Source organism: Bombus pyrosoma, linkage group LG11 (assembly GCF_014825855.1).
Source record: "Bombus pyrosoma isolate SC7728 linkage group LG11, ASM1482585v1, whole genome shotgun sequence".
In the NCBI taxonomy this organism is placed as follows: domain Eukaryota; kingdom Metazoa; phylum Arthropoda; class Insecta; order Hymenoptera; family Apidae; genus Bombus; species Bombus pyrosoma.
In genome coordinates this window covers 6295272-6318057 of record NC_057780.1, presented here as the reverse complement: position 1 = coordinate 6318057, position 22786 = coordinate 6295272, and the positions used below count along the sequence as shown (strand labels likewise).

Sequence of the window (22786 nt, the reverse complement as noted above, 5' to 3'; positions counted from 1 at the left end):
GTATATCATTCTATACATAAGCATCTAAACATTTAAAACATATAGGTTTACGTATCAAAATCATTAATATCATGTCAATATCAAATAGATTAGACTCACTTCCATTTCTAACTGAGTCAGTAATTAAAGAACTTCATTTCTGTACTCTTCAAATTTTATGTTTTTATTAAAGATTATTAAATTTGTTCATTTATACAATAGCTGTTTCCTGTCCAGCTTAAAGACAGTACAATGGTCTGCAAGCAGATCTGCAATAAATACAAATTCTCAATAAAAATACTTACAATCTTTTTTAAATTCAAATTAGAAAGTAATTTGAAAAAAGAAAACGAATTGTATCTTTGTAGATACCTGTAGTCAAGGCTGGTTTAGGTAAAAGTTTGGGGGAAGAATAGGTCTACTTTCTAGTTTTGTATATTCCAAATGAAATTCTTTTGCTACTTTTCTCCAACTTTGCGCATCAAAATAATAATAAGTACCGCGTTCATATGTTGATGTTTTTTCTACAAGTCCCAATCCTGGTGCTTGCGTTATCCAAACCTTTTCTTCCATATGATATCGCCACTCTCTAGTATACCTTCATGTTCCAAATTAAGTCATACATATTATTAAAAGTCTAGTAGAAAAAATATTCGAAAATTTTAATATAAAAATGTATTTACAACTCCGCTGCTGCTGCTAATTGCATCATATCCCCAATATTTGTATAAAACATATAAAATAGTAGATCATCTTTGTATCGATTTAGCTTAATTGGTGCTAGCTTATCCCTAAAATAAAGTGTACAAGTTTAATTACTATAATGATTCGTACTTATAAAAATCGATATTAATAAAATAAAATACCTGATGGCTGTATTAATAAGGTATTCTGGCGGTACGTGAAAATCGATATCCTGAGGTCGGCATGGTATTTCTGTCCAAGGTCCGGCAAAATTTTGATGAATACTATCTCCTGAAGTAAGATCTAATCCTAACGTAGTTAAATCGTAGCCTAATGCCAAAGTTACTAGATTCGGATCTGTATCAGCTGCCCTAATAAATGTCAATAACCCAACTACTCCAAACTGGTCCTGTATCATACTAGTTGGTAAATTAAGCACCTTGCCTGAAAAAAGATATATGTAATTGCATGAATAACGAAAAACATAAGCTGTAATGATAACTATTGTACCATCAGGAAATATTTGTACACCTCTTTTAGTTAATTGAGATTTCTCAGATCCTGGTGCTCTATTTGCCTGCAATATATCTTGTCCAATTTCAGGACCAAGTCCAACAGGTATGTTTTTATCTCCAGAAACACTTCCACCGGGCGATGGCCCTTCTCTATTTTGTGTTCCAGGCAATGCTGGAAAATCCTCAGAACTCATTGTAAACTCACTTGATTCAGATGTTGGTTGTTTTACCATCCCAACTATAATTGTTATAAATATTTATATAAAAATTATATTTATTTATATATTAAAATTTAAATTATTATGTGTTCAAACCATAAGGTTGTTTGCCTGGCATAGGACTAGGTTGCGGCATAGAATCACCCTGTCCTCTGTTTGTTAATGAAGGAAACTCAGATAGATCCAACAATGGAGGAGTACTTGTATCTCCACCTCCTCCACTGCCAAAAACAGAGTGAAAATTATTGATTTGAGATCCGTAATTTCGACTTTGAGGTATTCCAAATGTGCCCATGCTAGCCATTGGATTTGATGTTCTATAAATTTATATTAATATTTTCATTTGTTTTATAAGTAGAATTATCATATAATAGATATACAACAAAATATATAATATCATAATGGATAATACTTTAACATTAAAATCATAACAAATTCAGACAACATTCCTATGTTCTATACGTTAAATGGGAAAACTAACCCAAGAGCAGGCATTGTACGTCTATCTGTAAAAGCTCTCTGCCCAAACAGTCCTCTGGTACCCATAGGAGAGAGCTGTTGCTGTTGAGACTGATGACTATTTTGTCCACCTCCTGCTCCTGATGCTCCAGGATAAACGTTAGTAACTACTACCGCAGAGTTAACCGAACTGGAAGTGCTTGCAGATGAGCCTGAGAACATGCTCGAGGTAGGTGTGACATGACCCGTAAGGGTCGATGAATTTAAGCCCCCCCCACCACCTGTGCGCGATATAAGGCTTGCGTTCGCAATACTGCGTGGTGGTTGCTCAAAGTTCAGGTTAGCCATAGCCTGGTGACTCCACTACAAAATACCTGCTAGGGCACACCAACACTCTTTTATGTCAATTACCACAATCACTTGTTTTCTATTGCATCACTTGTAACTTGTTTAATTTCATAGAATCGAAGACAGTCCATGACAATAACTCCTAGTAGTAACCTGTAATGACCAGGTAAAGACAAAAAAATTGTGACACAGAAGTAACAGGTTATTAATTAATATCAAACACTTTGTTTTAATTTTTAATTTCAATTGTACTTATTTAATTTTTACCTGTTTATCACAGCACCATGGCAATGGTCATATCAAAATTGAAGACGGGAAATGAGAATGAACCTATTGGCAAGTGAAGAATTTATTTTCATGAAGATGCTATCTAAGCATTACTTCAAAAAATTTACATTATGCATATAATCTATGTTCTTATATATAAAATATTTGTTCAAACTTCTTAATTTACTTATATAAATATCTAATCGTACATTAAATTACATTATACTATTAAAGAAAATTATATTACTTTTATGTTTTATTTAAACATTAGAAAAAGCTTTTACATTTTATAAACAAGTCACCTTTCCTTTATAAAGAATACTGTTATAGAGATTAATTCTCATAAGAATTTATTTATATGTTAAAAACTAAAATATAAAGATTTTAAATGATATGATTTTTATATTCTATAAAATTTGTTATAAATAATACGATTTTTATACCATATAATGTATGATGTTCTAGAACTTATAATTGTTAAGATATAGGTACATATTTTTATAAATACTTACAAATTAATTTGAATATTACTATTTTAAACTATGTTTCATTTCTTCACGTCTATAACGATGAAAAACTAATACAATATTAGAATACTATTAATGGCAATAACTTGTTATTTTAGTCGCTACAAAAAGTGACAATATAATAACATAACAAAACGAAAATAGTTAAGTAATTTCTCTCTTGGATATTTTGTTAGTACCTTAATATTACAATCACTATTACACAGAAAATTGACGAATTTCGGAAAAAACATTGAACGAACGATCGGTGATCTTGATATTGTAAAAAATAGAAATCAGAACGACCACAATGAAAGCAAAAGGTTATAAGATCTATATAATCAAAATATTGATGAAAAAATAGATAAAATTTAATTACCTATATTATTGAATCCGTCGTTAAGTTATAGCACGAAAAAATCCATCAAATTCATAATAAACAAAGTAAATGAGCATAAAAAAAAACACAAAAACGTCGATGTTGACTTTGAATGTATATGATAGAGAGAACGTTGTTTCGTTATTTAGTATTTCCACTAGAAGAAAGATTTCTGCATGAAGAGTCCCAAAAGATCAAACTTTTATACACGTTACAATATTCTTAACAAAATAGATATCTGTTTTGTCACTCAGTTTCACAAACTTAAACAACACTAGAGACATGAATTTCTGCCATTATAACCATTTCTACGATGATGTTCAAATTAGATACCAAAATGATTACTATCGGGACTATAGATTAAATTTAATTCAGACATTTGCTAAAAATATTATATGTTTAATTGTGTTATTAAAATATGATCGGTATTGTGTAATTCAATTTAATAAAAAGACAAACTTTAATCTTGAATATGATTACAGAAATATTTATCATGGTCTCTAGAATATTATACTTTGGATATAATTTCTATCTTGCATATAATAGAATCGAATTCGAATTTATCGGCTAATAAATACGTTGAAGTAACATTATAATTATTTCTTTCTATATTCGAAACATTTTTCTGTGAAAAGTATTAATTCTAGTGAAATATATATAACAATTAAAATGAAAAATCTCAGATTTCAAGACATTCAATTCGTTCCATAAAATTATAGAGAATGTTATTTATCAGATTACAATTAAATAAATATGAAATGTAAAATTAGCAAAATATAGGAAACATTCTATGCATAATATACAATATTTTATCCCACTTAAAATAAAATAAAGATAAACAATAATAACATTTATTATCATGAAATAATCATAGAAAATATATCTTTTTCAATGAATTATTACATTTTAATTAATTAAAAGTAATAAAATTGCATCTGTGTAGTTGCAGATATATATTTTCAAAAAAGATAAAAAACTATGTTTTAGATTTAAATTATATACACAATTTTGTTTACTTCTTTTTTTATATATTGAAAATATTAATATGTATATACACACATTATCTTCTCTTTTCAATTATTTATGTTTTACATTATATTTACTGTTTTCCTCTTGACTTTCTATATATTTTTGTTTCAGTTAATCTATGGAGAAGATATAATTACACTTGTATACTCTTTTATTTATTTCAAAATAATTAAAATCCTTTCATACCAATCATCTTTTTTCCACAATAAAAGGTATTTCTGATTTATCACTGAAATTATTGTATCTCAATGAAATTTTGTATTTTAAGCTTCTAACATATAAAAACTTTGGTTATTTAGTTTAATTGCAAAGGAAATACAAAAAAATCTTTCTTTAAGATTTATAAGAGATTAGTATGTAGGTTCTGAAATATCTATTTCTTGTTTTATTACATTTAAAAAATGTTCTTTTAGTTTGTGTCAATGTACTATACAACGTTATTAAAAGTGTATGGTTCATGGCAAAGTAAAAGTTAAGTTTTGTGATTAGTTTTATAAACATTTTATATATAAGTAGGATTAATCGTCAGTGCATTAAACAAATCATTTATAAAAATATAAATACGGTGGAAAGATATTTATCATAAAAAGTGAATAGAGGAAATAAAAATTAGCGTAATAAAGTGAAAAATGGCATTAATTAGAAGAGCAACTCATGCTGGTAGTTGGTATGCAGGTTCTGGTAAGCAATATTTAAATTATATTTTTCATTTGTCTAGTTTTAATAGTAATTGCCTATAATTCAATGAGAATTATTTCTTATATTTTCTTTGCCTTTGTGTACATTCATCATTGTATATTCTGTGGCAAGTACGTTGACAAATAACCACAAGTCTATGCATCTAATATTCGGTATTTTTTAATACAATGATGTGCTAATATTTAAATTGATATTTAATCGTGCAAAGATTATTAATAATAATTGTTATAATTCTACTAAGTCTATTACATTGTAAGTATTTTGTAAAGTAATATTTCGATAAATCATGGTTATAAAAATGTTGTTTTTTTACATTGTAGTCCACCTTTAAACAAAGTATATGTTCATATTACTATACACATAGGATAAATTTATACGTAAAAGTGAAAAAAGAAATGTTTATTTGTATTATAAGACAGATACTATAAAGGAGAAAGTATAAATTAATAAACAGTTTATTATGGTATGTTAAATGTACTTTATAATATATCTTTTTCTGCAGAAATTTTTATTATGGAATTACATTGTTATGTATCCTGAAACTGTCATTGATAATTTTGGAAACCTATGATTAAATTTAGATTTTAGTAATTAATACTGTATCTCTAATGGAATGCATATATATATATATATATATATATTGAATATTTTGTACAGGATTGGACTTAAATAAACAATTAGAAGGTTGGTTGGGTGCAGCAGACTTATCACATGGACCTGCTAGGGCAATAATTGCCCCGTCAGTAATTATAGTACATTAGAATAATTTTCAATTAGATTAAAGAATCTTTATTGAAATACGAACAAAATTTCACAGACATGCAGGTTACAGCTATTGTGGAGCATGTGCTGGTTTTGCATACCGCCAGATTAGTCCTGTTGTAGTGTAAGTTCTTTAAAGAATTCTTTTTTTAGTATTTTATAACAAAATGTTTAGATGGATGACGTAATTTATGTTTTATAAAGTGTAATATAATTTGATATAAAAAGCTTCTGGTTTGACATTTAAAAATATTGTACTTCTAAACCTTTATTTATATCTCATACTTTAGTTTAGTCAGTAGCTCAAATTCTTTCAAATAAAATTTACTTAGCATGAAAATATATTTTTTCTCAATTTTGTCTTTCTTGTGTATATTATCAAAAATAGTAACTTTAAATAATTGGAACAATCAACAGCATACATGTAATCTCTTAATAACTATATAAATATATTGTTAATTCATTATTCTTCTTGATTTTTGACATGAATTTTATGTTTATGTACAAAAATAAAATTATTTATTTTTTATATTTTTATTTGTATTGTTATTATATCTTTATTTGAAATAGGAGGTTAAACATATATTAACATAAGTATATATTATTATTACATAGGCGCAGGATTTTTATTCTTGGTCCATCACATCATGTCAGATTAGCAGGCTGTGCTCTTTCTTCTGCATCGATTTATCAAACTCCATTGTATGATCTACATATTGATCAGCAAGGTATAAATTTTATAACATAAAATATTCAAATTTAAATAAAATTATTTCTATATTCAAAATTAAAATTAATTACATTCTAAATATGAATTATCATCAAAGACTAGTTCAAATATAGGCTTCTGTTCATGTAACAGTGTACAGAGAACTTGAAGAGACTAGACATTTTGAGTGGATGGATTTAAACACAGATGAAGAAGAACATAGCATTGAAATGCAATTGCCATTTATTGCGAAAGTTATGGAAGGGTATGTTTATTATTATATTTATTATATATATAATTACTATTATATTTTCATTTATTATAAATTTCTGTTTCAAATTTTATATCAATATAGGTTTAAAGATTCTTTCACAATAATTCCTATACTAGTGGGTTCATTAAGTCCAGAAAAAGAAGCACTCTATGGAAGATTATTAGCACCATATATGGCTGATCCACAAACATTACTTGTTATATCTTCGGATTTCTGTCATTGGGGACAGCGTTTTCGTTATACCTATTACGATAGATCCTGCGGCCCCATTTATAGATCTATTCAAAATCTTGATAAAATGGTATGTAAAATCTAAGCATAATGTCATTGTTTATTTCCAAATATTTTATATATTTAAATAAATGTTTAAATACTTGCTTATAAACTCGAATGTTCAAACTTGTTTATATTATTATGTATTATATAACAATTCACAGGGTATGGACATTATAGAAACATTAAATCCTACAATGTTTACCGATTATCTTAAAAAATATGGTAATACAATATGTGGCCGACATCCTATTAGTGTTCTTTTACAGGTAATAGTTTTTATTTATTTAAATTTTAAGTATATTTTTACTTTCATTAAAAAAATGTTAAATATTGATGTATTTTCTAGTCTACTATACATACATATAAGTCTTCAATATTTGGAATTAATGATTTCTCTAATAAATTTTATATAGTTATATTAAATTGTAATAATAATATTCTTTATGAAATGAGATACAATTTTTGAAATTATAATTAATATTTTAACAGGCAATTCATACTTTAAAAGGGAATACTAATGGCCAAAGAATGAACTTGAAGTTTCTTAAATATGCTCAAAGCAATCAGTGCAATAATATGAATGATAGTTCTGTTAGTTATGCCAGTGCTTCCTTGGTTCTTGAGTGATACAGTATACACTTTTATTGTTGTTCAGAGGATTTGCAGAAAGAAAGTACTAAGAAAAAAACGGCAGTAATAACCTATTAATCATAAAGATGCATTAATTATAATTTTTAAAAAAATTGTTTTATATTTAAAGAGAAAAATAATGACATTTAAAATCAAGTTGCAATTTACTATATCGTGTGAAATTTTCTCAATTGCTTGAGAAAGAATATATTAATATTTGCAATGAATGTGATGAGTAGAAACGTACTATCGTCAAATTTTTGCTTTAAAAATATTTCGGTTTATTACTTACAAGAAATAATCAGTACTTCCAAATTTCTATTGTGGAAGGAGCTTAAGTATTTCTTTGCTTTGATTAGTACTACAATTACAGAAATAATAATATATAAAGTGCAGTTCATATACACTAAAAAGGCAGAAAGTTCAATCTATTGATGGAACAGGGAAAGACTCAATCTAAAGAGAGAAAAAGGAAGATATTCAACTATTAATTTATCTGGTCGATTTTATTATATCTTTAAAAATTGTATAAGATAACAAAATATATTGAACATTGATGTTATTAATTTAAAGTTTTAGAGAAATAACCTAAAAAAATAACGAAAACGGAATAATTATATTTTGTCTATTAAATGTTAAAGCATTAAAATATTTATGAATTATGTTTTAAATATAGAAAAATGTTTATTACAATGGATAAATTTGACTTTGTTAGTTGTTAATTGAAAACATATATTATTAATATAAAATTATTATTTATTTAAAAATTTTATTTTAAATTTAATTTAATAACATTTAACGCTTATTTCTGATTACTAAGACAATAAATGTTAATAAAATCAATGAATAGAAAATACTTTGTCACAAATTGCATTATTTATCTCAGGGATTTACACAAGCATAATGCTAAAACTTTAGAATTAAAATGTACCTCTTCTAGGTCATTAGAATGAACAGTCTGCACTGATCAATATCAAGTGAAATATTCCAGGTAAATAGTGTACAACTTAATCACGTTCTCTTTAAAACAAAGCAATGAAATGATCTCATATCCTTCCTACCCTACTATCTTGTTATTCCTCGTTAGCATAAGAAATTACAAACAAATACTGTATTGTTACAATATCATAATATAAATGTAAAGGAGGATCAGTGTGGAAAAATGTTTACACAATATATTGTACCATTATTGATATTCTTTTGCTTTTGATAAAATACTAATGTTAAAAGAAAACATTTTCATATTAAACTATATGTATGATTTATAATTCATGAAATATTGGATATGATTTTCTTTTATTATTTTTTAATTTTTCAAAGTGAATTTAAAACTAAATTCATTGATCCATAATATGTGAAATTATAAAACTGGTCCTTCGAATGTTACTTTTTTTATCTTTGTACACTAAATTGATAAGATATGCATTTGTATGAAAAACATAAAACAATCCATATATATGTTTCATAGTCGTGTAATAAATAAAAAATATATATATAAATTTATATGTACCCTTTTAAAAAAATTAAATATCGAAAAGATTTATAATTTAAATATATATTTCATTGCAGTACTTACAGCTATTAAAATAATTTTATAAATATTAATAACATAACAATAAGTTTTAACAAAATAATTTGTTTACATTTACCTCTTACAAAAAATTAACACATTTATTAAGTGGAATAAAATTTATATTTTAAGATATTATATTTAGTTTTATATTGTATTCTTGATCCAGTCCTATGTAACAATCGGATATCAAATAAAACACTAGAGTTGTTTGTCCTTGAAAAAAATTAGATTTTTAGTTTAAAAAAAGAATTGAATTGAAGTTATTATATGTGATGAAAAATTATATAAATAATTATAAATATGTACAGAAATAAAATTACCTAGATTTGATGGTGCTGTGAATTGTAATTGATAATATTTGCGTTGTTCATTTATTCCAGATGCTCGTTTTAGAGCTAATAATTCTAGGTTAGAAGTATTACCTAAAACCAGAAACCAACCTTCATCCTTTCCTTTTTGGAACAAAGGGCAGTGTGCTTTCAAGTTATTAGACTTATTTTTTCTTTTCATTGTAATATTTAGTATATAATCTTGATCCTTGTAAATATTTATATGATCAGAATTTTCAGTCTTTAGCGATATAAACTTCTGGTTTCTCTGTTCTTCATCGTGCATTTCTATACTTAACTCGACATGAAGCATTGGCATCTCTTTCATTACTTGATGTATCTAGAATTAAAATTATTGATAATTAATAATTTATTATTTTCAATATTTACTTTCAATATTATAAGTTAAAAGTTTAATATATTTACTTACTTGAAATATTTGCTCTTCTTGAAAGTCTTTACCAAGCACCTCTACAAGTGTACTATATTTGTTGCGCATAATAAAGCACAATTTTGGAAGACATGATGACAACGCCGAAAATAGTTGTATATGTTCTGAATTTACATGTGGCAATGTAGTAATTGCAAATTCATCAATCCATCGAGCTTGAATAAGCATCTGAAGCAAATTCATTATCATAAGTGCACTTGCTAACCATCCATGTTCTGCAACTGTATCTATCATTGCCTAAAAGTAAATATATATTGATTAAAGAGTATTTTAATTATAATACATGTAAAGTGATATAATAGTTTTCTTTTAACTATACATACTTGAATAATCCTAATTGACTGATCAAGTACTGATTTTAAATCAGTAATATAATCTACACATGGCAAAGGAAGTCTTGAAAAATGTGCTTGAAGTAATAAAAACGCTTTTGTATGTGGAGAACCATATGAGTAATTATCTACTTGGTAACGACACATTTTGCTTAATTCCCTGTTGACACATTAAACATATTAGAGCAAAATAAAATTTTCGAAATACATTTTTTTATTTATTGGTGAAGATGATACTTACTCATTTAATAATTCTTCGTCATGCCTTACTGGTAATTCATTATATTCATAAGAATTACATAAAATACGTAAACATTGTTCTAATGTTAGAAATTCTTGTAACGATTCCTCAAACATTAACATAGTATGATGTGATAAATAATAAAATGATGCTATTTTACCCATTGATTGTGGATATAAAATTTGTTCTTCCTAGAAATAATAAAAATATTGTAAATTATCCTTTATATAACAAGTTAGAAATAAAATTTTAATTTCATTCTATGTACCTGGTCAAATGTCACACAATGTGAATTTATCAACACTTTTAATGTACTATCCACCAAAGAAGATAAGTACTGATTAATTGTATTAGGTTCTAAAGCATTTAGATCATAATATCTAGGATTTTTCATTAATCTTCTAAAAAAGTACGTCCAGGTTAAATAATCTAATAATTCTTGTTTGTTTTTAATTGTACCAGCCACAATTTCAGCATTTATATGATCTGGTAAAACAGCTAGTAAACTTGATTCTACTGGAAATGGTTGATGTAGAAACCTCTTATAAAAATTTTTTTTTAAGTCATGTACTAGAACTACTGCCACTCCTGCAGTATCAAATTGGGGTCTGCCTGCACGTCCTATCATTTGAAGTACATCTGTAATAGGCATGTCTACATAACGGTGTTGTTTACCATCATAATATTCTGTTCCTTTTATTACAACCAAGTGAGCAGGAAAATTGACACCCCAAGCTAAAGTAGCTGTCGTAATCAACACCTAAATATGACATTTTTATTTTATTTTATTTTAGTAGGTATTAGTTGGTTGACTTTATAAAATATTTTATCAAATTTGATATGTTTGAAATATCTTTCCTTTGTTAAAAGGAGTTACTTCTTCAATACAATATAATGATTAAGTATTGAGGATGTAAACAACGTTATAAGTAGCAAGTACATATATATAATATTTTAAATGTATACCTGAATTTTATTGTTAACAAATAATTCTTCAACAATCATTCTATCTCTATCTTGAAGACCAGCATGGTGAAGCCCAATTCCAAATGCAAGTGTAAGTTTTAAGTTTGAGTCTCGTACGTGATCTAGAATAGTGTTCATTTCTTCCTCACACATATGTAACCATTGTTTAGGATTATCTTCTGCCGCAAGGTATGCAATTAAATCTAGTGCAGTTAAACGTGTTTGTCTGCGTGATGAAACAAACACCAAAGATGGACTAGATGGTGCATGTTGTTTAATCGCTTGAAAAGTTGGTCTATTCATTGTTGCCATTCGAGGACAATAATTTTTCCCTGGGAACCCGTGTATATGAATTGCTAACGGTACAGGTCGTACAGACGGACGAAAATTGTAAAGGCCCATTTCTTTGATACCAAGCCAATTAGCTAAATCCACTGCATTAGCTAATGCTGTAGAAAGTCCAATAACTCTTAATTTTTTTGAAGTGTGACTAGAGATAAAATTAGTTCTTGAAATAATAACTTCCAATACAGGACCACGATCTTCTCCTAATAAGTGAATTTCGTCTATAATAATAAGAGCAACATCCTTGACATAAGCTCTTGTTTGCCAACTTCTACTAATACCATCCCACTTTTCTGGTGTAGTTACAATAACGCTCGCACTTGCTATAACTTTAATATCTGGTGATACATCTCCAGTTAGTTCTACCACTTGCCTTCCTAGTTGTTCTTCAAGTCTAACTTTCCAATCCTTTATTCGTTCTCTAACTAAAGCTTTTAATGGTGCAATGTATACAATCTTCTGCATTGGATATTGCTTAAATACTCTAAATATGGCAATTTCTGCAGCAATTGTTTTCCCTGAACCAGTTGGAGCTCCTAACAGGACATTATTGTCTGTATGATATAAACAATGAAAAATTTGTGTTTGTATTGGATTAAAATGAGAGAATTTATAAAGCTTTTCAAATAGTGGATCTTTTAATGCTTTTACAGGTAATGGTTGTAACTCTAACAAATTAGTATGTGGTGGATATATTTCAGGTAAAATTAAATCATGAAATGTTAGAGGTAGCATACTTTGACAACCTAACCAGCGATCACTTGTTGCCCTTACTATATATTGAGAAGGTAATGGTTCCTGTAATGGTATAGTCATCACAAGCTCTTGTTCAAGTTTATTGCAAACCATCTTTCTTGTCATATTAAAGCATTCATGATGATAAATAAAATCACTGTCTGGATCTTCTATCCATATCCAAAATGGTTCTGAAGCTTTACCATGAACACTGTCATTCCATCGAAATTGAGGATATATTTTCAAACGTATTCTTAAAACTGTGCGAGTAATAGGTTGTAAATTTGATTCCATTTCTAATGCAGGTAATTCTTCACAACATTTCTTCACCAATACTGCTACTTTCTGATTATACAAAATATCTCCAATTTCTTTAACATTCATATTATTTAATCTATCAATTGTCAAATCATTTTCTTCTATTTTATTAATAATTTCTGGAGATAAACAATGAAACTGACACAGAGGATTTTTAAAACTCCATTGTTGCACTTCAATTACCTTTGCCATTTCTAATAAACGACCAGCCATCGTTGCACGATTTTGTCCTAGCATAATATTAAACAATGCTCGACATATGCGTCCTGCATTTTGCACAATATATGCTTGATCCGATATCAATGAAAATGAATTAACTCGACCATGTGATAAGTACGTTTGCAATAGAATATTCACTTTGCCATGTATATTTTCTACACCACCTTGAACGTTAAGTTCGCAATATTGTTGAATCAACTCTTGCAATTCGTTCATTTCATCCTCTCGTACTTTCAATTGTCCAAATTCTTGAGATTGAGATATCATAGCAAGTATTTCTGCTTCGCTCATAATTGGTTTTGTAAGTCTATTAAAAATTTCAATAGTGTCATATTTAAGATAAAAGTGACTTGCAATACGTCCTAGATTTGTTGTACTCAAATCTCCTGTACTTATATTATATCGAATCATTTTAGCTTCATCTAATGCTTTAGCTGCTATATCAATTAACTCTTTCCTTTTTTGTTCTAGATTCGGATCATCTATAATAACTTGAGGAAGAATTCCATAAACATGGTAGTTTAACTTCATTCGAACAAATAAATAAGTATAACTTAGCCATTTTATAGCTTCTTCTACATTAGATATTGTACCTAATGCAATTTCAGCATTCAAATTATCAGCCAAATATTTAATAAAACTACTCTCAATAGGTATTTGGTTTGTTAATAACGATAAATAGTGATATAATTTATTATGAGAAGTAATAATAGTAGCGTGACCAGATACATCAAATTGTGGTCTACCAGCACGACCAAAGATTTGTAAAACATCTAATATATCTAAATCGATATACGAACCATGTTTTGCATCATATATTTCTGTTCCTCTTATAATAACTGCATGTGCAGGTAAATTTACACCCCAAGCTAATGTCGACGTGCATACTAATACCTTAATTAAACCTTCTGCAAAATATTTTTCAACCAAATTTCTTTCTGAACGCAATAAACCAGCGTGATGTACCGATAATCCGCTGCTAAATAATTCAATTAGATACCTGTTGCGTGATTTAGCAAACGCTTTATTTGTAAATTTTGCTTGACCTTCAGGTATAAATAATTTAAGTGTACCATCTTTCATCGCTAATTCTTTTAATGTTTGTGCCACTTTAACAGTAGCATTTCGTGCATGTACAAATACCATTACTTGATGTCCTTTAGATACCATATCTATAACATTATTGTAACATACTTGATCCATGTAATTTATTTCCTGCAACGGTGATGTAGCTTTTACACCAATAAATGTTTGACTAAGGGGTACTGGTCGAAATCGATGATCAAAATAAAAGAGTCCTACTTGTGGATTCACTCTTAAAAATCTTGCGACATCTAGATAATTTGGTAAAGTTGCAGAAAGTCCAACAATTCTTATCATGCTTTGTGAAGATTCTACTTGTCTTAATGTTCGAGCAACTAATGCTTCAACTACAGGCCCTCTATCACCATGTAACAAATGCACTTCATCGATAATTAATAATTTTACAATACTAGTAAGAGATATATCTCCAGTACCTTTTCTAGTAACAACGTCCCATTTTTCTGGCGTAGTAACGATCATTTGCGTTTGTTGAATTTCTGATTTGGTCAGTTGTATATCTCCAGTTAATTCACGAACGGATATACCAAGACATTGAAGTTTTTTACTAAAATTTGCTGTCATTTCAGCTGCTAAAGCTTTCATTGGGGTTACATAAATTATTTTAAATTGATTTTTCATTAATTGACCATGTTCAATATGTTGCTTTATTTGATGTACTATAGTTAACATAGCAACATTGGTCTTTCCAGCACCCGTTGGAGCAGAAATTAATAAATTCTCATTAGTATGATATGCCGCATCAAATACTATACTTTGTATTATATTTAATGATTTAATACCACTAAAAGCCATTTGTCCAGTATCATCTAAGGAATCTATCATAACAGGTTTGTAATTTACATCAATTAGTTGAGACTCTGGAGGAGGTATAGAAACTTCCTCAAACATTTCTGTGTCTTTTCTTACTGCATTTTCTGGTAACATTATTTGTTGTTTCGATACATAACCAGCTGTTGTTCTACTAGATATATTGGAGTCAAATACAAAGGGAATATTTTCTCGCATATTTCTGTCTGTAACATTTCTTTCAAATATGGGTGTATGCATTTCTATTAATGCTTCATTCTTTTTTAAGGATAATTCTAATGATTCAAAACTATTTTCTTCAGATTCTCCTCTTTTTTCTCGTTTATTTGATATCTTATTTAATTTCTTTTCCTTCTTTCGTACTTGTTTCAGTAGCTGTTTTTCTTTCTCAGACTGTACAGTCACTTGTCCACTGATCACAGGTCTTTGGATATTACACTTTTTTTGTACTTTTGAATCAGAACTCAAAGCTATAATACTTTTTCGATGTTCAATAATGTATTGTATAAACTCTATAGATTCACAACCTAAAAGATCAAGTAATTCATCTTCTGAATTTTCATTTTTTAATTTACTAATTATAATAAACTCTTCAAATTCTTCCACAGTCATATCTGCAAAATACTTTGCATGTGACTCCAAATTTTGTTTATATATTGCCTTATCAAACTGAAAATATAATTGTAATTAAAATATTTTCAGAAATAAATAATAATATAAACAAATTTTAGTACATACTTTAGTTTTAGACAGATTTGTATCTTCATTTCTATATTTCATCGAAAAATTATCAGTACTTTGAATAATATTTTCTAAAGACATACTGCGAAGTGTTTCAGTATCTGGCCATAATACTCTTGCAGGTTTATATTCAATTTTTGAACCAAACAACTTACTTTCTGATATTTCAATATTATCAGCATCTGTTTCTCTATTTTCTATGAGTACTAAAATATTTTCTTTTAATCTTTCTCGAATTATTCTAATTATCTATAAAAACATATATTAAATATTTTGATTTATATATATATATAAATAAAACAAATTGCATGTACATATTTACCTCCATCATATTCTGAGCATCTTGAAATGTTAAATTTGCAGCTTTCCTTTTTAAAATTGCAAATTTTTCATTAGTTAACAACTTGTCATTGATTAGTAATTGTAGAGTAAACAATAAAAATTCATCTATGAGTTCATAAGAACATTCTCCTAAAATAATAATAACAAATAAATAATAACTTTTTATTTTATTATTATTTAAAGATATTACATACCAAATGTTTTTACAGCAATTTGACGTAGTTTATTAACATGATGTAAAGCATCTTTGGGTACATGTCTGCATAAATCTTGCCAGTTAAACTCACTGTAATAAATATACTTATAAGTATCACGTACACAGTAGTGTGATAAACTAAAAATATAGAAGAATTATTTTACACAGATTATTATATTTTTTCATTTATAACATTATGGTCATGACAAGTTGTAAATTATCCAGGTTCTAATTAATTAGGTAAATATAAATTATAAGTCTTCTTAGTTGAAACCTAAAGAAATATTCTATGAGTAACTTAATAATTCAATTATGACCAAATATTTGTTTTACATAAAATATAAATTATAAAATACCTTTTCAATTTTTTATATTCTTCTTCTTTTTTAAATAAATCATTTGGTTGTAGTTCCCTTGTACTTTTAATACGTCCAAGATTTGTAAACATACGCAAAGATCTTGTAATTCGTGGTAATTCTGGCATTTTTAATTAAAAAGTATGTTGGAATGTTCAATCTGCAACACACAATTCGTATTTGTAAAAAAGAATACATTTATCTATCGAAAACTGAGTATTTTAGTAAATATGTTATAAATTACAAAAAGAAAGATTGATTACTAAGTCTTATTTTATTTAACACAAAGAAATATATTTTTGATTAAGAGAAAGTACTTTATCGCATTATTGTTATTACCATTAACTTCAAGTTGAAAATTCATTTATCAGTATTCATTTATTATACGCCATTAAATAAATTCACGATTATAATCGTATGTTGGGAATATGTATATAGATATTGTAACTACTTATACTATAACTACTTAAATAGTATTATTACAAGGAAATTACTTAATTTTCATAAGCCCAAATATTTTCAACATATAATTCTAATTTAAAAATCTAAAGTAAAAGAAAAGTAACATTTTTATAGTTAAAAAGATAACATATTCTACAAATTACGCGCGCGCGCGCGTGTGTGTGTGTGTGTGTATAATTTGTAATAATACCTTACACCTTAAAAATAATTATTATGTTATCCTCAATAAAAATTTCCACTAAAATTTGATATTAAACAATATAATATTAAACTATACTACTACGTTCTACTGATATTTGTCAAAAATCACACTGTTCCTGTGCGTTAATTTTGTTGCACAATTGTCAAAGCCATGCTGCACTAAAATTATTTTTTGTGTATTATATGTCAAGTGCAAACGATGGTGATGATGAGAATAAATTTGACAACAGCGCTAAATTAAGATTTTTGTTTCGAAGTAAACATAACCTAGTCAGTAAATTTTTACCATTGCAATTACAGACATTACAATTTTAAGCGTAAATAGTAATGTTATTAGTTAAGAAATGTGCAGTTCTTTATTCTTTAAAAATAAGAAAATATATTTGATTGATAATTATTTGATTTTAACCTTTCTTACAATTGAGAATATATCAATATTGTGGTTTTGTTAATTTACAAAGTCTTGATGTAAAAAAATGTGTAATATTACTGTGTCACATTACTGAAAAAAGATCAAACTAGAAATTATGAAATATATATTTGAGAGATGTTTGTTTAAATTTCAATGAGCGATTGTAATATGTGCAACACCTAGCCAATATAAATATAAAACAAATTTATATTATATATATATGTATATTACATGCGCTATTGTATATTCTACTGTACTATATTATATTTATTGCAATATTTAGTATGTACATTAATTATGCAAGTAATGTACTTACATTATCACAAAGACAAATATTTCATGAACTGTTTACAAAGAGGTTATATTGACTAGGTTATGTTTACATCGACACTGTTGCCAGATATATTCTCACCATGGGTTATATATAAAATGTAGGTTTCTGTATAAGGGTATAAATATAATTTGTAGCATATCGTAACTGATAACAAATTATTTATATAAATATTGGACATTATTTGAATAAGTTTATATATTTAACCATATTCTTCAATTGTATTCGAAAAATATTTATCAAATAAGTTCGATAAATTAACAAACAAAATAACAATTATATTCTTTGCGTAGATTTGCAATTTTATTAAGGTATATATGTTTTCCCTAGTGACTATTACTTCCATAGCATATCAACACTGAATTTACGAAAAAGATTTCGTTGTTGCTTCATTTTGAAGGGATTTTTTTATTATGCGTTGAAATACGAAGAATATATCTTTGTTTCTGTGTTTTTTTATACGGACTTCTTTGATACATAATAGGAAATAAATCGGTTTGGCTATATATCTCTTACATGAAATGATACTGTCATTATATCGTTTGATGAGGTTACATCGTTACAAATGACGGTGTTGTTTAATCAAATACAAAGTCAACTTAAAAATCATTTAAATGAAATGTTCAAAAGAATTGGAACTGAAGTATTTTGTTAACTTTAGCTACGACAAATTACGAAATAAATACTTTGTGGGAATTTAATGAATGAAGGCAAAGCAAGATATTTTGCGGGGGGTCTTTACTGGGGTTATTGTGACCCAGGTAGACCAAAAATCCTCCTCAATAATAAGGTAAAAGATCTTTTTAATATATCGTACCTTTTATATTACAATATCTTTTCAATAATGAAATTATGAATTTAGGACGATATATTATTGTATATCCATGTACTAAGTTTATATTTTCAACAAAATAATTATTTTGTATCTAGTTGAAAATTTTTTGTATCAATATAATGATTTTTAATCAGCATACAATATACGAAAACTGTTGACTACTTGTATATATATATATATATATACATATGTGTATATATATGTATTAAAAGCACATGAATGTTTATAATATATTTCATTTATTGTAATACATTGTAATATACATGATATGTTACATTGTTATTTGTCTTATGGTTTTGTTGTTTAGCTTTTGATCAAGACTGCCAATGTAAGACTGAACTACTGATGCATGGAATAATTGTCTTTAACATTAAATACGGACAGCATCAATGGGAAACTGTTTTTCGTGCTTTAAGGTGTCTCTTCCACCAGCCACTGCCACTCGCTCTTCATCGTTTGATTATAAAGACGGTAATATGATTATTTTCTATATTTAATATATATTGTTTGTAATTTTATATATATATATATATTCATACATAGGGAAAAATTATATTTTTTACTTTTGTTATTTTCATATCATTTCGATACACTTAATAAATGTTAATAAAGTTATATACAATTAAGGTTGTATTAATATAATCTTAATCATAAATTATAATTGTAATGATTTTAGAAACAATGGAATTGAGAGGTTCATTCTTAAATTCTTGCCAACAAACTGGGCCCTTAGTGCCTGAAGCACATATAAATGGAAACACACTATCAACATTCAATAATGTAGGATCTGATAATTGTGGTTCTATGCCTACTGTACAAAGTAATTTACGTTCGTCAAGGGGATTTTATGCACGGTTATCACCATTGGGTAGATCTGGAACATCATCTGGTCTTAATACAACCACTGAGTCAAAACAACAAAAAGAACCATCAGAAAACAAGTTAAATGCTTTATTTGACCAATATAAGGTGAAATTTGGAGGTTCATTATTATTATTATACTCATTTATGTATCTGTCACATTGGAGTGATGTCTGCTTTCCATTCTTATAGGATTCACATGAAGATGTAATTTTAGCTGATGGTATAGAAAGATTTTGTAATGATCTACAATTGTCACCAGATGAATTTAAAGTACTTGTTCTTGCTTGGAAATTAAATGCTAAACAGATGTGCCAATTTACACGTCAAGAATTTGTAATAGGTTTGAGAGCAATGAAAGTAGACAGTATACGTGGTATACAAGCAAGATTACCAGAAATTGTTCAAGAATTAACTGTAAACAATGATTTATTCAAAGATCTCTATCGATTTACATTCCGATTCGGTTTAGATGTTAATTCCGGTCAAAGAATATTACCAGCTGATATGGCAATTGTTCTCTGGAAGCTTGTTTTCACAATACGTGAACCACCTCTTTTGTCAAGATGGCTTAAATTTTTGGAGTGCCATCATGTTCGAGGCATACCTAGAGATACATGGAATATGTTTTTAAATTTTGCTGAAAGTATCGGTGATGATCTTAGCGTTTACGATGATGCAGAAGCATGGCCAAGTTTATTTGATGATTTTGTAGAATACGAAAATGATCAAATGAACCAAAATATCAGCAAAGATGATATAAAAGATGTTTCTATTGATAATTAATATTCGAAAAAAGTTCTAATTATAAACAAATATTATCATTATATATTTAACCTTTGAACGGAAATATCTAAAAATTTTTGATATTGAAATGATAAAAATAATTATATTATTAAATTTTTTCACTAATCTTTTATTTTTTCTTATGCACTATCGAATACAAGAAAATTTATTAAATAATTTTTCCTCTTTCTTAAAAAAATTACTGTTCAAAGGATTTTATTCAGGGATATATAAATATAAAATTTTGCACATCTAATGAACACATTAGAACAAAATTTCTATAATCTAAATTTGTGATACAGTATGTATGAACATATACAATTTTTAAGACATTACCATTTCTCAAATTATGTGAAGATATTGGTAAAGAAAAACGATAGATGTAAAAAAAGATGCAATTATATAAAAATTCTTAAAAAATTTATTTGATATCACACTAAAATAGGATATATGATATAATTTTATTTAGGACTGGTGTAAACATGCTACTGTAAAACAAATTTAGTCATTTGTGATCATAGTTTATGATAGTGTTTTAAACGGACGTATGATTTATTTAAGTTATGTTCCTATTTATTTTCTTAAATGTCAATAATTAAAGCCTCGACCATGATTGAAATTGCGAATAATGATTATTAAAAATTATTGATAAACATATTTCGAATATAATGACATTCATTACACATATGTATATAGTGCCATGTCTTTCGAAAATACTAAAAAATTATAAAAATTGATGATAATTAATATATCATTAAACAAATGTATGACTCGTTAATATTTTTGCATACAATATAAATGTGCTACATATTTACATTGCAGGTTCGATCATTACAAACGATTTTTAGCTTCATATAGACTTACTTTAGAAATTAATTGACAATATTTTTAAAATATCATAAATATGCTTAAATATATATTCAGTGCCCTCTTATCTGCAATACTTACGAGAAGTACAACATTTAAGACAAAATATAATAATTTTAAAAATAATTGTTGTTCACATAGAGGATCTTTTTATATAATATATTTCAAAGTGAATAAAATCATTGATAATATGATTTGCTTTGTCACTTACAATTAGTAAAGTAAGAAGAATATTTAGTAACATTATTGTATTTAATAAATAGAAAATTTGCTAAATTTAATGTATAGAAGAATTTTTGATTAAAAGATAATTAGTTATTTTCTTGTAATTTGCATAAAAACTGTAACAAGGTCTGTATAAATAATAAATATATTGAAAATTCTATAAATCATAATTCGGGCCCAGAAAGAAATAAAAAATAGTGAATAATTTAGTATGAAAGTAAATATTGTATAGAATTATACTGTACATTAAATTTATGAAAGAAACTACTATGTACTTTGCATTCTAACAGCATCTATAATATGAAAAAAGGTCCTCTGTGTCAATATGAAGCATTATCAATTTTATAAAATTATCGAAATTATACAAATGTGCATAACTTAAAGTCAACATACGCACATGTATTGTTAATTTATCTTTGTGACTTAATGAGGACTTATATCTATGTTTAAATCCAGACGTACCGAAAAAAGTTTTATGTAATAAGTTTATACCTGAAACACGTTTTGTTAAATGCTTCTGTTTAACTAGATCTTGAAAATTAGTTTAAAAAGATATATGACCTTGTTTTTATTGTGATAACTGCTTATGAGATCAAATAATGTAAAAGCATTGTTGTCAAGAATATGGTAACAATGCAGTGAATCAAGTGATAAACATAAATAAAATTTGAGTTAAAATTTAATTATTTTATGTATAAATATATAAAATTTACTATTAAGCATAATAAAATTAATTTTGATTTCGTAATCAGAATACAAATAATAGAAAAATATATAATGCATTTAAGGAGCTTGATAATGTCAACAAATATAAGTTTTCATACCTTTACAGTTAAATGTTCATGGTCTGATATGTATTAAAAATAAGTTTTATTATTTAGTATAATTGACCCATTGCTAGAATGTCAACAATGCTATTATCAACTGTATATGTACATATTATACTAATGATATAAAAATCATGCATAGTTTTAATATACACATATATCATAATATGTGATGTCATTACATATTTTA

General features: G+C 26.8%; 4 protein-coding genes across 12 annotated transcripts; 2 read left to right on the top strand and 2 right to left on the bottom strand.

Annotated features, from left to right (window-relative positions):
* Nucleotides 1–142: 142 nt before the first annotated feature.
* LOC122572746 (regulator of gene activity) lies at nt 143–3674 on the bottom strand. 6 transcript variants are annotated; one of them, XM_043738138.1, is made up of 10 exons: nt 3356–3674; nt 2983–3047; nt 2471–2533; nt 1878–2356; nt 1493–1713; nt 1174–1416; nt 846–1107; nt 663–770; nt 352–577; nt 143–248 (listed from the first exon to the last, which is right to left on the bottom strand). In XM_043738138.1, exons 4-9 carry the CDS (start codon nt 2201–2203, stop codon nt 358–360), a joined length of 1380 nt encoding a protein of 459 aa, XP_043594073.1. In that variant the 5' UTR covers nt 2204–2356; nt 2471–2533; nt 2983–3047; nt 3356–3674; the 3' UTR covers nt 143–248; nt 352–357. The 6 variants fall into 6 exon arrangements, with proteins under 6 accessions (XP_043594073.1, XP_043594072.1, XP_043594071.1 ...); XM_043738137.1 differs by having other exon boundaries at nt 2983–3031; XM_043738136.1 differs by lacking the exon at nt 2983–3047.
* Nucleotides 3675–4778: 1104 nt separating this feature from the next.
* Nucleotides 4779–9237, top strand: LOC122572750 (protein MEMO1). Its single transcript, XM_043738146.1, has 8 exons — nt 4779–5065; nt 5741–5822; nt 5901–5969; nt 6461–6573; nt 6708–6819; nt 6910–7129; nt 7266–7370; nt 7594–9237. Exons 1-8 carry the CDS (start codon nt 5014–5016, stop codon nt 7729–7731), a joined length of 891 nt encoding a protein of 296 aa, XP_043594081.1. The 5' UTR covers nt 4779–5013; the 3' UTR covers nt 7732–9237.
* A 105-nt stretch (nt 9238–9342) lies between these two features.
* On the bottom strand, nt 9343–18276 carry LOC122572740 (activating signal cointegrator 1 complex subunit 3). Of its 4 annotated transcripts, none has more exons than XM_043738122.1 (12): nt 18181–18276; nt 16790–16949; nt 16432–16523; nt 16218–16366; nt 15893–16144; nt 11627–15823; nt 10929–11420; nt 10661–10851; nt 10411–10579; nt 10067–10324; nt 9628–9976; nt 9343–9520 (listed from the first exon to the last, which is right to left on the bottom strand). In XM_043738122.1, exons 2-12 carry the CDS (start codon nt 16915–16917, stop codon nt 9432–9434), a joined length of 6366 nt encoding a protein of 2121 aa, XP_043594057.1. In that variant the 5' UTR covers nt 16918–16949; nt 18181–18276; the 3' UTR covers nt 9343–9431. The 4 variants fall into 4 exon arrangements, with proteins under 4 accessions (XP_043594057.1, XP_043594056.1, XP_043594058.1 ...); XM_043738121.1 differs by lacking the exon at nt 18181–18276 and adding an exon at nt 17442–17692; XM_043738123.1 differs by lacking the exon at nt 18181–18276 and adding an exon at nt 17447–17692.
* Nucleotides 18277–18504: 228 nt separating this feature from the next.
* LOC122572749 (DCN1-like protein 3) lies at nt 18505–22452 on the top strand. Its single transcript, XM_043738145.1, has 4 exons — nt 18505–18985; nt 19338–19501; nt 19707–19999; nt 20084–22452. Exons 2-4 carry the CDS (start codon nt 19420–19422, stop codon nt 20675–20677), a joined length of 969 nt encoding a protein of 322 aa, XP_043594080.1. The 5' UTR covers nt 18505–18985; nt 19338–19419; the 3' UTR covers nt 20678–22452.
* Nucleotides 22453–22786: the final 334 nt, after the last annotated feature.

Coding starts and splice junctions, on each gene's coding strand:
- LOC122572740 (XM_043738122.1), bottom strand. CDS start 16,917: ATGCCAGAATTACCACGAATTACAAGATCTTTGCGTATGTTTACAAAT. Junction 10,852..10,928: donor ATTGTGTGACATTTGACCAG/GTACATAGAATG, acceptor TATTATTTCTAG/GAAGAACAAATTTTATATCC. Junction 9,521..9,627: donor CACAGCACCATCAAATCTAG/GTAATTTTATTT, acceptor ATTTTTTTCAAG/GACAAACAACTCTAGTGTTT.
- LOC122572746 (XM_043738138.1), bottom strand. CDS start 2,203: ATGGCTAACCTGAACTTTGAGCAACCACCACGCAGTATTGCGAACGCA. Junction 1,417..1,492: donor GCCAGGCAAACAACCTTATG/GTTTGAACACAT, acceptor TAACAATTATAG/TTGGGATGGTAAAACAACCA. Junction 1,108..1,173: donor TGTACAAATATTTCCTGATG/GTACAATAGTTA, acceptor ATCTTTTTTCAG/GCAAGGTGCTTAATTTACCA.
- LOC122572750 (XM_043738146.1), top strand. CDS start 5,014: ATGGCATTAATTAGAAGAGCAACTCATGCTGGTAGTTGGTATGCAGGT. Junction 5,823..5,900: donor GCTAGGGCAATAATTGCCCC/GTCAGTAATTAT, acceptor AAAATTTCACAG/ACATGCAGGTTACAGCTATT. Junction 6,820..6,909: donor ATTGCGAAAGTTATGGAAGG/GTATGTTTATTA, acceptor ATATCAATATAG/GTTTAAAGATTCTTTCACAA.
- LOC122572749 (XM_043738145.1), top strand. CDS start 19,420: ATGGGAAACTGTTTTTCGTGCTTTAAGGTGTCTCTTCCACCAGCCACT. Junction 19,502..19,706: donor ATCGTTTGATTATAAAGACG/GTAATATGATTA, acceptor TAATGATTTTAG/AAACAATGGAATTGAGAGGT. Junction 20,000..20,083: donor CTTTATTTGACCAATATAAG/GTGAAATTTGGA, acceptor CCATTCTTATAG/GATTCACATGAAGATGTAAT.